General features: G+C 39.0%; 1 protein-coding gene across 4 annotated transcripts in view; it reads left to right on the top strand.

Annotated features, from left to right (window-relative positions):
* The window catches only part of DMD (dystrophin), a 1,279,927-nt gene that overhangs the window by 584,069 nt on the left and 678,815 nt on the right, over window positions 1–17,043 (top strand). For all 4 annotated transcript variants that reach the window (XM_063126497.1, XM_063126496.1, XM_063126495.1 and 1 more), the window contains exons 35-37: window positions 6,166–6,345; window positions 10,101–10,229; window positions 14,848–15,018. In XM_063126497.1, coding sequence (XP_062982567.1) covers window positions 6,166–6,345; window positions 10,101–10,229; window positions 14,848–15,018 — 480 coding nt within the window. The remainder of the gene's footprint in view (window positions 1–6,165; window positions 6,346–10,100; window positions 10,230–14,847; window positions 15,019–17,043) is intronic.

Below are 17,043 nucleotides of genomic sequence, written 5' to 3'. Positions count from 1 at the left end.
TCATGTTTTCCCATCTTCAGACTGGTACTAGGTGTGATGCATATTTATTTATTATTAGCATTTATATAATGCCTTATCTGCTAAAAAGCAATCAAGGCAATGTACAACAGTTTAAAACAATACAATCCTGCAACATTAAAAACAGTAAAAACAAAAAACAAAACACCCCAGCACGTTTTAAGAGGATAAATTGAAAAGGCACACCTTTACACATTTTCTAAAGGCCAAGAAAGTGGGTTGTAATTCTTGAAGGGAGCACATTCCATAGTTTGGGGGCAACACAGGAGAAAGGTCTTCCAAGCATGCTCAATGATTGGTGCCCTCAAAAGGGAATTTCCTGCAGATTTTAATACTTGAGCATATTCTTAGTGAGACAGGTGGCTCCTTAGATAGCCAGGCCCTAAGCCATTTAGGGCTTTAAAGGTTAAGACCAACACTTTGAACTGAACCCAGAAAGCAATTGGCAACCAGTACAGTACAGCTCTTTCAAGACAGGTGTAATATGATAGCAATACTGTGTATTAGTGATCAGCCTAGCTGCCACATTTTGCACCAGCTGAAGCTTCTTGATACATAGATCAGATTGCAAGTGTCTAAACACAATGCAACAAAAGCGTAAATAACTGTTGTCAAGTTAGACTGATTCAGGACAGGTTTCAGCTGGCACACCTAGTGTAAATGTGCAATTACACTAGGTGTGCCATCGTTGCCACCTGAAAGTTCAGGGACAATGTAGGATCAAGGAGCACTCCCAAGCTGTGGACCTGGTCCTTCAGCGGGAGAACAACCCTTTCCCGAACATGTTGAATCCCAGTCCCTGAGGCATTATTGAACCCAGGCAATGTTCATGGATTTAAACTGTTCCCTTGGTATTAGGTGACAAAGAGCAATAGAGATAGATATCATCAGTATATTGGTGGCACCCTACTCCAAATTACCTATTGCATCAGTTTCATGTAGATATAAAACAACATGTGGAAAAAGATAGACCCCTGTAGGACACAATATGACAAAGGCCATGGAATCTAACAGGAGTCTTTCAGCACCACCTTCTGGACACGGCCTGACAGAAAGAACTGGAATCATTGCAGAACAGTGTCCATAAGGCCCAGACCAGCTAGACGATCCAGAAATGGTGCTGAGTGGTCCTAGAGAATTAATAGGGTCATGCTCCCCGCAATCCAAATCCCAGCGTGGGTCATCTACTAAGGCGACCAAACCAGTCTCAGTCCCATATCCCAGCTTGAAATCCTGATTGAAATGGGTCCAGACAATGCTTGACAGGGTCTGGCTGCTAAAACAGGTGTAGTTCTCACACTCTCCCTATACAATTTAGATGGACTTGTCCATGCTGTTTCCCTGCCTCTGCCAGCAACTGCCAAAGATGTGGAGTGAGTGCAGGGAAATGCATGAGGCAATGATGTCACAATACAGGTAAATCTGCCTAGTTGTTAGAGGGATACAATTTTGCACAATCCTGTCTTTTTGAGCTCTGTCTCTAGCACTGAAATAAGCCTCATTTTGGAGCGAATTGGACAGCAGCATTAAGAAATTAAGCTGAGGTAACTGTTGCTGTAAATATGGCATATATTGTGCTTAGAAACTTCAGTCTTGGAGTGCTGTGTCTTGTGCAAGCTAAAATGCATATTAAGTGTCACAACCCTCCAGAGCAAACTGGTAGATGTTATGGGATACATATGTTTCTGTTGACAAAAGAATATTCTAAAGATGTTATCTAATAATAGGAGCTGCTTATTTTTCTCTTTCTCAGTCTGTCTTTTTTTTTAATTTATCCTTCTGGAATACCTTTGAATATCTATAAGTTTATGCTTCATTGTTAGCTGTCCTTCCATAGAAATGAAAGCAAGACATTGGCTGTGTTCAGAAGTAACAATAATAAGCAACTAATAATAAGCAATAAACAATCCCCTTATTATTACTCTTTATAGGTTGCTTTGGGAGCACTTTTTGGCTGAAGAATGGGGTAAACAAACAGTGAACTACTATTGTAAAAGAATGAGGTTTGGGGACCTTTGGGTTCTTCTCTCTTCCTCCAGTATGACTGTGACAAGAAGGTTGGAAGTTTCACTTCCATTTTTGATTAGAGTTACATCTGAACCCTAAGCCCTATTTTGAATATGTACTTTTCAGAAATGACAGTGAGAAGTGTCAGTAAATCTATTTTTTTATCATTTAAAAAAAATTGTAATAGCTTTCAGTTTTCACTAGTTCCTTTGTTTTGTGCTGAACTCTATATAGCACACCAGCCTGTACATCTTTCATTATTGCTGTAATTGCATTTACTGTTTCAGACAATGTGTCAGATTTTAAAGGAATGGATTGTATATTTATGTAGTTAGAATAGCCTAGAATAAGCTTGACAATCACCCAATATGTTTTCTCCAAAGAAATCGAAATAATTCTTTGCTAATCATGAATTATATTTCTGCTACACTACAGATGCAATCCTCTGCACATTTGTATATGCAGAAAAGCTAGCTTTTGTATATTGAATTATTGGCAATGTATACCACAGCTGCAACTTAAATAGACACGCCTGCCTCTAATTGAATCTCATTAATGATTAAACACTGACTTCAGTGCTCCAGAAGTTATATAATTAGTGTGTGAAGTTTGCTGATTAGAGCAGCTATGCAGTAGAATGTGTTTGTTATTTCTTACCTTCACAACAAAAAGGCAATACCTATTTCACTAAGAAAATCAAGAAGGAAAGGAAATATAATTACAATTTCACACACACACACGAAATGTGCTAACCTACTATAATGTCCCTGCTAGCCTAGCAAAGGCCCATTCACTTACATGCATTTTCATGAGCAGAACTGATAATTTCATGATTAAAGCAGAAAACTAGCAACAACAAATGGATTGCTTACAGTCCAAGTTAACAAAGCCAATTCAGTTTTATAAGGTAAACCAGAAGCCCTCAAAGTTTGTCAAAATAGGCCTTGTAAAGTCCAAATGAAAAATTAGCTTTCCTGAACTTGTAGGCTTAGCTGGATAATCGTACTTTGGACCACAAGGTGCTTCAGATTGCTAAGGAAATTACCCCATGAAACCAGCATGTCTGTGAAAACTAGAGGCTGTGCTATGACATAAGGCAGAATTATATGGAGTTCAGCTCAGGTGGGGGAATGGAAGGTCAGCTCAACAAACCCTGGCCTAAACTGTAAAAAATAATAATAGCTAGGCTAATGAGTTTTGGGAAGGAGTTTATATCTCACCTAGGAAAGCTTGGTGCCTCCTTAAACCACCTGGCACAATGCATTGCTACACATGCCACCCTGTTCTCATGCTGTCACCTCCTTCCCTTGCCAATTTCCTTCTACTCTCTTGGGATCCCTTGGTAAGATAGGGAACAACTGGCTGACATTAAGCGATTTGTTCTAAATTCTCCCTTCTGTGAGCTTTGCTGATCTGTCCCATTCTGTAAGTGATAGTATCTGTAAGTTGGTAATTAAAGGTATTTTTTAGTTGCACTCACCAGCAGAATCCTCCTGTTGTACTAGATGTCATTGGATCAGTGGCAGCATTGGATACTTCCCCATGAGATTAATAAAATATAGAAATTAAAATCTCATCTTTCGATGCCACATTGAAAGACAATATTGAAATTTCAAGAAAATAATTACACAATCATCATATATACCATTAAACAGTGTGAAACCTTGTGTTCTATTTCAATATTTTGAAATTTTGAAAGCAGCTGTAATGACTGATACAATTACAATTTTATCCTTGGCTTCGTTTTAATCAAATTTCCAGTATGCTTGCAGAAAGCACAAACACTACTTAATTCAGTAGCTGGTGGTACTTCTTTATATAAATGAGACATCTAGTCCCTTAATTGTATTCTTTTTTTTTCTGTTACTAGGACAGGATTCATTTTTTTAAAGGGTTACCATGATTAAAGATGTCATCCTATTCATTTGAGAAGCCCGCTTCCCGCCAAGCCAGAATGGCTTGAGCAGTGGGGGTGTGTGGCTTTTGCGGGTGGGACAGAGTGGAGGAAAGACATCGCCCATGCATTGTGAGTGGAGAAGGAAGCCATAGAAATAAAATACAGACACCAGAGCTTTGGTATAAACTAGGGCCTCTTTATTTAAATAAGGAAATTCACCCCTCCCGAGATCTGTGCGTGAACATGTGGGAATCAGGGTCAGCCACTCAGTTGAACACAGGGGTCGGGTGACCTGGCCCCTTACCTCAACTACACTTGAGTGTTTGGTGAGACCGACCTGCGTCATCCCAACCCAGGGCTGCACAGCTGAGTAGATGAGACAAGAAGGTCCCCAAAGGCAAACCATATCCTGACACGAATACTGCAGAGACCCCGAGGAGAAGGACCTTTGGATTGCCAACCACCATAAAGGTGCCAGAGTGCTCACCATCCCTATTCTCAATTCCCAAAATTCCCGCACAAACCTGCCACTCACCAATTGACCTATTTATCCACCATTTTATGATTAAATCCAGTTTGGAGTAGGCGAAAACCTGAACATTAGTAAATGATGAGGAAAATTCCTACTCAGACCCCCCTTCAAAGAAGGTGACTGGCTATACCCATACTAGTTGATAGGGAGGGAGGGAGGGTGGGACCGGAAAATGAAGAAGCCAAGAGCGAGCCTTTTATAGCCTTGGCTCCACCCCTGCACAATGCTGAACGCGTGCCATGCATACATACATGCTCTTGCTTGCGGCTCCTTTTCCCCCTCGCAAAAAGCGCCCCTGCCCGCAAGCCATTCCGGATGGGCAGGGATCGGGCTTGTGCTCATGGACCATGTTGACACGTGGGCGGGGCAGAGCCTCTAAAAGCCAGAATGTATGAACTTGAAAATTCTATCAGTACTTTCAGAAGCATATATGGAATTCAGCTAAAAACGTGCAGAGTACACTAAGTACATTTATACTGAGATGCAGCATAGGAAATAGCAAATACTCATTAGGGTTTATCTGTCTTCCTTTTTTTTTATTTCTGTAACAGCTCCTTCTGCCAAACCGAAATCTATTTTTAGTGTAAATAACTTCATGGAAATTCAGCAGGGGGTGTTGCTAGAGAAATAATCTTGGGTGTGCATGGAACCAGTATTATAAACGCTTTTGGACTGTGACCAGTATATGTATTTATTTGTTTATTTGTGTGCATATATCTCTATCTGTGTGCGTGTGTGTGTGATAGTAACTAAAATATAGCCTGCAATTCAGTGCAGTGCAGCATTTTATTTATCAAATGTGTATTCTACCCAAGGAAATCAGCATGGCATATTAACCAATTGTATCCTCACAATAATCCTGTAAAGAGTTTAGGATTAGACTGGTGTCTTGGCTGGCTGAAAGTTGTTCAGTGTTGAGATCCATTGGGTTTATGTGTATTTGTCTACCTCATCTGCCCTTTCCAAGAAGGGTTGCAGAGGCTTCCAGGGAACCCCATATTAATCTTGGAAACTATGTTGTCAACTCAGAACCTCATCATGGCCACATACACCCTATTTGTAAACCACGGTAACCAATTTTAGTGTTTTTTATCTTGCTGTGACAGCTAAGTGACAAAAAACAACAACATGAGATTTGAAATTATGTATGAAGAGATAGGACAGTGACTCTGTATTGAACATGTACAGAGTACACTTCCTATCACCATGCTAAATGGCCAGGCCTGTAGGAGGAACAAGGCAACGCTATAACTTTGTATTTTAAAAAATCAGCATCCTTAGTTTTCAGTCAAATAAGGGGAAATCTGGCAAATTTGTGTTCTAATTTTTTAAAAATCATTCTTTCAAAGACATGAATCTGAAGCAAACTTTTTCACTATACCTTAAGATATCAGATGATGTGGGATCTCTTAAAATGCGGATATAATTTTTCAAAGTTTTTAAATCAAAGCAGTGTAAAAGTGATTACTAAATGCATGAAATTTTGATTATTTGTCCTTTGGTTAGATTTAGTGATCAAAAGTAACTAATTATGCTATAAGAGATAAATTATATGAAAGACATACAGATTTCTCTCTCTTTCAATTCATTGTGTTGAAATATACTAGATCTTTCTACTGTCTACTGTGACAACGTTATGATACAATATAAGGATTGCAGAATCTTGCAAACTCTTCTCCCTTACCAATCATCCTGCAAATGTTTTCCATAGGCAACACAGCTGGAGATTGAGAAACGTCAGCTTCAGCTGAAGAACATCACTGATTTGGGAGAGGGACTGAAGATGGTACTTAAAGGAAAGGAAAGCTTGGTGAATGATAAACTCAGCCTTCTGAGTAGTAACTGGATAGCAGTAACTTCACGTGCTGAGGAATGGTTTAATTTGTTGCTGGTAAGAATTACATATTGTTACTTACTCCCCAGTTTTCTAATCAGTGAAAAGTCAGGGAGCAGCACTGTACACTTCAGTTTCCTTTCACTGATAGAGCGTGCAACATACAGTGTTTTTCTAATATTACAATTCCTTCAAATACCAACTTAACTCTTCCTGTGTTTGTGCTTATGTAGCCAAAGCCACTCCACCCATCAGGCAGATGCTGATAACCTCAGAGTTTGTAGATGATCCAAACAACTACAGCAACAATAATCACCTTTGGCAAAAAACACGGGTGCGGTGGGAGGGTTAACTAACTCCATTAGAACTGAATGGCATGGAATGTTGGGAGACTGAAAGGAAACAAATTGATAACCAGGTGGGATAAGGAATGGTATGTAGTGACTGGAAAGCAGGGAGGGAGAGAGAGAGAGAAGGAGGGTAGAATGAGTTGCTTGTTGTCTGGATAAGTCATGTCCTGGTTCACATTAAGAACATCTTTACTATGTTCGCAGGAATGGAATTCCAGGAGAGTTGCCCATTGACACAAGTAGAGAAGTGGTTTTTTTCAAATTTAACTGGTAATCCAGCACCTGTGCCCACCCAGACCCCGAGGGGGGGGGGAATCAAGGGTGGGGGGAACCTCAGAATGTTTCCAATTGCTACCAACCAAATAAATGCCTATGCAGAATTCAAGAGGGCATTAGCTCTCTTCCACTGTTGTTCTCAGAAACTAGCATAGAGAGACATACTGCCTCTGATACTAGAATTAATACGTAGCCATTATGACTAGTAGCTATTGATAGCCTTATTCTCCATGAATTTGTCTACACCTCCTTTAAAACCATATATGTTGGTGACAATTGCTACTCTTGTTGTAAAATCCCATAGTTTAACTATGTACTGTATGAAGAAGTACTTTGTTTATCTGCCTTAATTCTACCACCATGGGGTTCTAATATTATGAGAGATTGGAAAAAACGACTCCATAGCCATTTTATTTACCTCATGCAGAATTTTATAAACCTGCATCATGTCCTCTTTTACTTGCCCTTTTTTCTAAACTAAAAAGCCTCAGACATTCCCTCATAGGGGAATTGTTCCAGCAATTCATTAGTGCAAGCAGGACATTATCATGCCCAGAAGGTCTAGAGGGACAGGACCTTTCATAAAACTACTCAGTAAATTAATGGCTGTGCTGGAATTTAAACTTCCCTACTTCCTCATTCATGTCCTACATCACAATCACTGCACTATATTAGCTCTTATAAAAGTATACGTGACAATCTATTAGGTTACATTAATGTTCAGTTGGTTGAGCCTTCAAATATATACACTATTTAAATTAAAAAAAACACCACCTCAATGTGTCCATCACTACAGCTTCATGCATTGTTTTTTCATGAGCTACAAGTAAGCCAATAATTTGATTGGCTATTTGGAATGTCAACTTTCTTAGACTTATCACTGACCAAATCCCTGACAGGGCTCAGTTTCTTGGCATCTTCAGCCGAGCCAACATCAATCTGTGTTTACAATGAAAATCTTTATTGTGGTAGATCAAATTACACAATCAACTTTCTAGAGGTTTACGGCAGAACAAAGCAAATAGTTTCTATGAAAGCTATTGGCGCACTGCTTGGGTAAAGAAACAGTTTCAAGGTTAGCAGTCATTCAGAGTCTTAATCCTAGCAACAAATCACTCAGTAGAATCTTACATTATGAAGTCACACAAACAAGATCACAGATTTAGTGCATTCTGGTGAGGAAATATTCTGAACAGTAAAGACGTTGATCTCAGCAAATGCACCCTGGCAGTTACATCAGTTTAAATACAAAGGGAGAAGCTGTCAGAGCCCATCTTCTGACAACCTCTCCCAACAGGGATTTCTAGCCCTTAAGTGAGCAGAACATCAAAGAGCATGTTGCTGTTCTACCCTCAAGTTGACTTCACCTCTGGGAAGATATCCTAGAAACATCCTCCCCTTTAGATTCTCCCCCTTGCTCAGTTCCCACATTCCCAGGTAGTAAATCAAAGTGCTGACAAAAAGTCTTATTTGGCAGCTGTGGCAGAAAAAGAGTTCTGCTCACCTTCGATCTATAATAAAGATGAGTAGTCGATCAGTGGCCTTGAGCTTCCCATGACTGTGTGAGAATCTACATCATCCTGGTCTGATTCTGAATCTGACCCTGGCTCCCAATTAGTAGGGCCCACAGTTGTACCTGGGTTAGTCCTAACAATCCCCATGGATCTTTCTTAACCCAATTTGTAAACATAGAGGCAAAATTCCAACAGAAAAGCAGAGCTGAATAAAATGGGAGAGCAAGTTGGGAGAAGGTTGTAATTATGTCAGTTCAATAATACAACAATGAAATATATAGAAATTGCTGCTGTCACAATAATGGCAATCCAGTAATATGGCTATCTTCATTTAGCGTATGCTCCATCTACTGTACAACAGCTGTTTGATTCTTATAGCTCTATCATTCTGTTTCAAATGTAATAACAATTACATTATAGGCAAAGATAAAAGTCTGGATAAATGTTCTGCCTTGATTCCAAAATGTGTGTTTCTCATGCATTGTTTGTAAACACAATAAAGCCTATATATTACGTACACTGGATGTCTTCAGTTAGAATGTAAACTTAGTTTTTACAAGTATGGTGTTCTGGCTATATATTTGTGTCAGTTTTTATCACAAGAGTAAAATACATAAATGGTGGGGGAGGGGGCTGTATTCTCTTAAAAGCCCTGTGGGCCATTTGCTCTTAGGGTAATTCCAAAACTTTCAGAGAAACAGCAGCATTAGTTATACTACAAACATAGATTAAAGTTGAAAGTAATTTCTAAATGAGCCACTCCTACACCTTTGAATGAACAAATCAGAAACTCCATTTAGACAAGTGGGGATTCCTGAAAAAGTTTCACAAGTGGAGGGGAAGGGAATTGGCTTCAAAGGCATCGTGTCCTTCGAGACTGCTTTTCATACAAATACGTAGTCCATCAAAGTCCATTCCCCATGCAACTTGAAAGACCTGTGGAGGGGGGGATTAATCTCAGAGTTTAAGGTGAGTCCAGATTCCCCCCTGACAACCACTACGGTGTGCAGTAAAGCAAGTGATAGTCAGCTTGATTCCCTTCAGCTTTACTTCCCGCTCCAGACAGCTAAGGACTAGTGCCTGCTAACTCTTCCTGGTTATCAGTGGTTGCTGGCAGCATGACTGCAGTATGCATGCACAGGTGTCAACCACCCCCAGTTTTGGGGTGGTGGTGGTATAACCCTACTTTAACCCCACCAATACTTTAACCCCATCAATACTTTTGATGGGAGGTGTCTACAAAAGTAGGAACTCTGTCTTACCGTGCCACTTCCATTTTGGTTCCCAGTGTGTTAGCATAATTTAGATAGACAGATACAACACGCATTTTGCAAAGATCTAGAAGGATTGTTTCTTTTATGAGAGAAAGCTTTGTTTAATGACTGGAATAGTAAAAATTGCTTTAAGTACTTTATGCACACCAAAAGCATTTTTAAAATAGTTCCTTCCCATACCATTATCAGCAGTTGCTTTTGCATTTCCTCTTAGCTTGCCCCAAATCATTTAGGGCTACTGTTTGAAGGTCTAAGGCTGTATTGGGTTCATGGAACTAGTTTTACAGTTCTTTGAACCCAGCCAATATTAGCAACTTTTTTATAATCATGCACTTTCCTTTTTGTCTCTGCCACTGATGTCTTAATAACGTGTCATATTTCCTTTTATCTACCTGCAGGCATATCAGAAACACATGGAGACTTTTGATCAGAATGTTGCTAATATCACAACTTGGATGTATCGGACAGAAATAATCCTGGATGAATCAGAAACCCAAAGACCTCAACAAAGGGAAGAAATACTTAAGGTAACAAATACAATTTTCTGAAAACCATTTATTGTATACATCTCATAGGTAGTGCATGTCCAGGGTTTTTGTCCTATGGGTTTCAAATAATCTCTTAGAATTTTAGCACAACATTGTTTTTGTCTTGGCATAAACATTGTCCAGCTGCTTTTAAATTGCTTAAAAAATCTGAGAGTAAGCTGATTTATAGAAAAAATCAAATATGTTATTTCAAGGCTTGAGGACTTTGTGGTGAGTAGAACACTTATTGCTAAGTCTGTATCTTCTGAATACTACTCCTATCTATTTAAAAATGGAACACCAGCCTTCTTTTATCATTTTGTAACTTTTATCAAATATCTGTTCTTCTGAGAAAGATATTGGCTCTCCAAGCAATGATATCACTTGAAAACATTGAATTAGAATTTGATATAATCTTTGTGGAAGTGATTTATCATTTGAAGAGGGGGATGTATTGTCGCATATTACAGGAAGACCTACAAATGCATGTAAAACTCCTATAGCAAAAATATCTTCATACGAATTAACTTCTTACGTGACAATATAACAGCTTTATCTCTGTCTGATTCAAATACAACATGCAAAAAGCAATTGTGTAGTCAAAAATTTTATTTTTTTCAAAGTCTTAGTCATTCTGATAACATGAAACTTCCCTTCCCAAGGTTCCAGGTTTTGGCCCTCGCAGTGCTGTTCTTCAGAAAGATCCCTGCCCCATATCTTGTCAAGCATCTGTCTTCTATCATTTGCATAGAGAATATTCTTCCTCACTGCAGTTTGGTTCAGCTCCGTTTGCTACCTTCTTCAGAAGCAAAAGACCCAGCAAAGAATTCTGGGTGACTGAACCCTCCCCTGGTCTCCATCAGATCCCCTCATCCATCTTTATTCTCACTCCATTTGCAATAGCCACTGGTTATTGGGTTAAATCACACTGAACATATCTTGAGTACCTATACATGCCAAATTCTCACATTAGTGTCATGTTTGCTGCTCTGAATGACTGTATCCTATGCCAGTCTGATAATGGAATTACTTAAGAAGAACTGCACTAAAGCTATTCCCCTTGCTCCCTCTAATATGCTTGTACATTTTTGCACACATGATCTGCCCATCCCCTATGGCTCCTACATTCATACAGTACCAGAACAGCAAGGAAATGGGAACATACTATTCCTGTAATGTAAGAACTGGACTTGCTCCTCATCCTGGAGACTCACAATAAGTTATCAATAATTACACCATAAGTGCTGGTCTCAGTCAAGTGTTCCAGAAACTGGAAGCTCATTCACCTCCTCAAAACACTAGGATGTTCTGTTTCCTTGTTATGAAAAATTCATATAAATTAGTAAATAATAAGAAAGTAAATAATAAGCAAACCTAAAATTATATTTATTGTATGTGCACTGGCTTCAGTTGGTATGGATCAAGGGCCCAGTTTTTTAAGAAATGCAAATGCTCCCTAAGTTCCAGCAACAAATCCCCTGAAGAGAGAATGTCTTTTAGTAAGGATAAGGGTGGCGGGCATGTGAAGATGGATTCAGGGCTCCAGAAGTCTCTCCATGACAGTACCCATCTTTTTTCTATCCTGCTTTTCATATAGAAGAAAAAGCTTTTCATATGTACATTCTCATAAACCCAGAGAGTAGTTCTATTTCCTTAATAATTGCCCCAGGTATTAGTGTATAAACCAGGATCAGGAGCCATTGGAGACTGAAGTCTCCCATCACAGTGACACAGAGAAGACACCAGAACTAGTCCCTGGTCCTTCTGAACAGGGACACACTGCTTCTGACATCATATCCTATCCATTTCACCCCACAAGGTGCCACTGCCCCCTGATTGGAATGGACCTCACTCCTCTAGTGAACAATGAGACCTTGCAGAACAATCTCCAAAGGGCTCCTCATCTCTCCAACCCTTCACTTTCCAGGGGAAGCCAATGCCCACAGGAAAAGTCAGCTAGCCATTTAACGCCCTTGTTGGTTTGGTTTGTAACCTGCCTTTCTAGCAAAAAATGACACTCAAGTTAGACATAGCACCTGAGGGAGTGGAACCTGACTATAACCCACTGCCAGTTGCTCCTTGTCCATAGTTCTGAAATCATATCAATTCTCAGACATGTTTTAGCTGCCTGTCCCACATTGTGCCTCATTGCCTGAGTGATCGCCCAGAGGAGTCAACAGAATCCCAAGTGGGAACAAGGCAGCAGCAAAGTTTATTGCTGTTTCAGAATACTTTAATGGCATCTTATATTCATGTGCACACACACACACACATGCATGCATGATTCCATTTTGTTATGGAGAAATTAATTGAATTCAGGCCTTTCACAGAATTTTAGAAGCACAGATAGCAACAAACAATGATTCATTACATTGGTATTGTTAACTTAAGAACAGCCATGCTGCATCAGACAAAAATGTAACATGGCTGTTCCCACAGTGGCCAACCAGGTGCTATGGGACATCCATAAGTTGGACATGGATGCAGTAGCACCCTCCCACTAGTGTTCCCTAGCAGCTGGTGTTCAGAGACATGTTACCTCTGATACTGCAAATAATATAAAGCCATCATGACTAACTTGAAGGCAGCCCATCAGCAAACACTGGGATTTAGAGAGCTATAGACATAGGGTTGGATCCAGATTTAGGGCTGACAAAAGTAGACTTCCCTTCTCTCTCCTCTCTATGGCAGCCGCTCCAGCCACCTGAAAATGCTACACAGAGGTTTGGAGGACTCTGGTGAATGGGGTAACCTATGGAGAAGGATAGAAACACACACACACACACACACACACACACACACTGAAAACTAGGCAAAGACAATTTCTGTGAGTGGAGATCTTCTGTCCATGGAAGGCAGATCCTGAATCCAACCCATATAATATAGAGACAGATGTTCATGATGGATAAAGACCTTAGTTACTGAAGTAAAACTACAATTTCAAACACAAACATTTTCAGAACCAGAAATTCTGTACATGGTTTCCACTTTGATTTCAGACGGATTAAAATGAATTCATCTGGAACAACTCTATCAATATATGATATAAAGTATTATCTTCAATAAAGCCTGATATTTTATTGCACAAAATAATTCCTATGGCAATATTGTTAGGGCTGGTGGCCTGCAGCCGGTGAATGGTTCACAGTTGACAAAACAGGTAAAGCAGTTGGCTTCACTTTTGACCAACAAATTCCTCAGACTAAAGAGTCAAGCCAGGATCAGCAGCTTCAAATGGGGCCCTCCTGCTTGTTACTGGGCTAGAGGTATAGTACCATTCCAGCTTAGGTGAAACCATTAGTTCCTGTTACTTGCAAGCTACCAGGGTAGTAAGATACCCAAGACCTGCTACAAATGTTCCCAGTTTGGGACCCTAATGCAATTGGCTCTCTTAAGAGATTTTCTTGTAGCAAATGTGCACTGATGAGAAGTGCTTTTTGTCGTTGCTTTCTGGATTGAGCCTGAGATGCTTACGGTACTTCTTTAGGTTTTTCAAATAACTAAAAATAATACGCCAATGCAAAATCCAAGTTTGTTTTCCTTCTTTAGTATCACCATAATGCCATGGAACATAATGTGAAGAAAAGCTATTTTAGAGCATTGGAACTACAGAGAATTACTAGCATATTTCAAACCTTTTAAGGAAGCTGGGGGAGTTTTTTCCTTCCTCTTCTGGAAAATATATTCTGGGTACTGCTAATGTATATACTTTTAGTACACAACATTTGATGTAGTTCAGTTCCTAAGTATGCAAAGAACTCCACATTAATTAGCTCAGTAATCCTACAAGACAGGCCATATTATATAATGGGAGAGAGGCTAACCGACAGTGGTTTGTCACCAACCTGAAATTTTCCAAAATTGAACATGTCTGTAACGGAATCTTTCTATCAATGTATAAAATCATAACTCTGAATTTAACAAAATATTCCTCATACCTTTAGTATGCATACAGTTAAAGTGGTGTTAATATGTGTATAACTGATTCATGCATTAATATATTACAGATATGCGTATGTATCAGGATACACTTTTAATTTTACGAACCTCTCTGTTCGGTTAAACCAAGGTTCCCCCCACCCCAGTATTTATCTCCAAATCCATTCTTCTTCTTTCATGGTTGGCTAAACATTTTTTTAGGCCACTGGGGTTCATTTTAATACAAACAAGGAGTACTCCCAGTATGTTACATAATAGTAATCATCATCTCATCATCATCATCATCATCTTCCATTACATGATATAAAGCAATGTAAGTATCAGGTGCCAGAAGAAGGCACCACTATTCTGACCATACTGTTTCTTCAGCTGAGGATTGTATTGTTTAAAGAAGCAGTAGAGGAAAAACACTGCAATTTGTTCTCAAGGACACTTTCCCTATGTGTTTAATTAAGTGCATATTCATCCTTTGTCTTACTGCCTCTATCAGCTTGAAAGTATAAAAAGCTAGTCATGGATTATCCAGAACTGCACACAACTATATGCTTAGACACAGGCATATGTCTAAAGTTTACTTTATGGTTTTGCTCCTTATTCCTTTGCACACTCTCTCTTTCTCTCTTTTTCTTCCTGCGTTTATTACTAACTTCAAGCCCTGTCTCTTACTCATGGACTGTAGCGCTTAAAGACTGAGCTGAATGATATGCGTCCAATGGTGGACTCTGTCCGTGACCAGGGAGTAGACTTGATGACAAACCGTGGAGATTACTGCAAGAAAGTAATAGAGCCTAAACTGACAGAGCTCAACCAACGATTTGCAGCCATTTCAGAAAGAATTAAAAGTGAAAAGGTAGGAAGAAATGCTTCTGTATGGAGCTACATGTACATGCGAAATAAAGCTTTTCTAGAAGCAAATCTCCTATTATTATTATTATTATTATTATTATTATTGCTGCTTCTGCTAGGTCATAAATAAAATAATAAACCTACCAAGAAACAAAAAATAAAAGACGGAATCCATATCTCTAGCACTGGAAGGCATGCTGCTATTCCAAAAGAGAGGATATATGAAGAAACTTGCACATGGCTATCCTAACCAGCATGTTATTTAATACAAATCCACACTGGTGTTTATATGCAGGAACTTATTTGTTAGTTTCATGTTGATCTGTTGAGATTAACAAATTACAAATGACTAAGGATATTCTAAAGAGATAAAGATGTGTGGGAACACTGTCCTGATGATTACAAATTCCATATCACCACAGAAAAACATTGGGATGTGGAATGACTTTTTGAGTGATTCAGTCAATAACCTGTTTATGTTATCTACACGTTGATGTACACAGGCAAAGTTAATGATAAACACAAAGCATAGTTCTAATGTTGTAGGGGTTTGCGTGTGTGTGTGTGTGTTTTAAAAAAACAACAGGGTCTTTTCACGCCTTATGTAGCAAAAACATAACGCTGGCGTAGAATCAGCCTATTTGGTTTCCTGACTAATATACCTGTATGATACATGTTTGTATTCAAATGTAATAATTTACAGTAAGGCTGCAATTCTGTGCCCACTTACCTTGGAGTAAGCCCCACAGAATTCAAACAGAATTATTTTGAAGTAGACATGTATGGAATTGCACTGTTGGTCACAAAAACATTGTTGTATGTATATCTAAAGGTAATGTGTGAAGGGCACCTCAGTTTGGAGCATTCTGAAAAATTATATTTGTTCACCAAACAAACTTTGTCACACCACACCAGCTGTACTAGTTTGTATCTTGTATAGAGATTAGCAAAATACAATTTAGGCCACTAGTTGTGTATGAAAAGGAAAATATTGCATTCTTTCCCTCTTTTCAAAAATGATCAGTATATTGTAGATTTCTAGGTCTGAATAAGTGATGTAAGGGTAGAAAATTCAGTTATTTAAAATAGTTTTACAAGCTATGGATGTGAAGTGAATTTTCTCTCTCAGGTGCCAAAGTCTGCATTTAGCCATGAAAATCCTTTTTGCTTAAGCTGGCAATGACCACAGACACATTCACATGATATCATAGATCTAGCTTATTTTTTCCCCTTATTTTTTTCCTTCACTTAATCTCAGTCATATCTGAATGTAATCTGAACTGGGCTTCCTTCAACCAAGCTTTTCTTTGGAAATTGAAATAAAACACTGGGTAGAATTTATTTATCAAGGATTCACAGTTACTGCTTGGTGAAGTTTTATTTGTATTATGTAATGTTTAAACATGACTACATTTGTGGCCTTATTGTGACAGAAATCAACATTGTTTTTAAAAACCAACCAAACATCGCAATCTGGGCAGACCTGGACTGGCGTCAGGGGCAGTAAGTCCTGCTGGAGTTCCAAGGCCGTGGCATTTGACTGAACGTACCATATGCTGGCACTAAGCCTGCATCCACTTCTAGTTTGAGAAATGTACTAAAGAACAGCAGACTCTCCCTTTTTCATAACACCAGCATTTTAAGAACATTTACTTAACAATTAGCTCTGCTGGTTGTTTGTTCACAAAACCACTGCATCCAGTCCCTTTAAAACAACAACAACAACAACAACAACAACAACAACAACAACAACAACAACAACTCAGAAACAAGGATATCCCTCACAGCAGTGCTACCTTCTCATCCTTAATTATACCCTATTAGCTCTGAATCAGTGTGTCTGGAGGTTGATTGTTTGATTATTTAGGGAGATCCTAACTATTTCATAGATCTCATGACAACAGTATTTAAAAATTGGGGATGCATTTTTGTATTGTTTTACATTCCTTTCCTCTTGTTATTTAATATCAGGCTTGCATATCTGTGAGCAGTTTTTTCATTGGGTTTTCTTGGGATAAGAACGTAAGAG

The sequence above is a fragment of the Elgaria multicarinata genome, chromosome 5, assembly GCF_023053635.1.
Source record: "Elgaria multicarinata webbii isolate HBS135686 ecotype San Diego chromosome 5, rElgMul1.1.pri, whole genome shotgun sequence".
Classification (NCBI taxonomy): Eukaryota; Metazoa; Chordata; class Lepidosauria; order Squamata; family Anguidae; genus Elgaria; species Elgaria multicarinata.
Note: the sequence above shows the minus strand (reverse complement) of the source record. Positions and strands in the feature narration are given on the sequence as shown.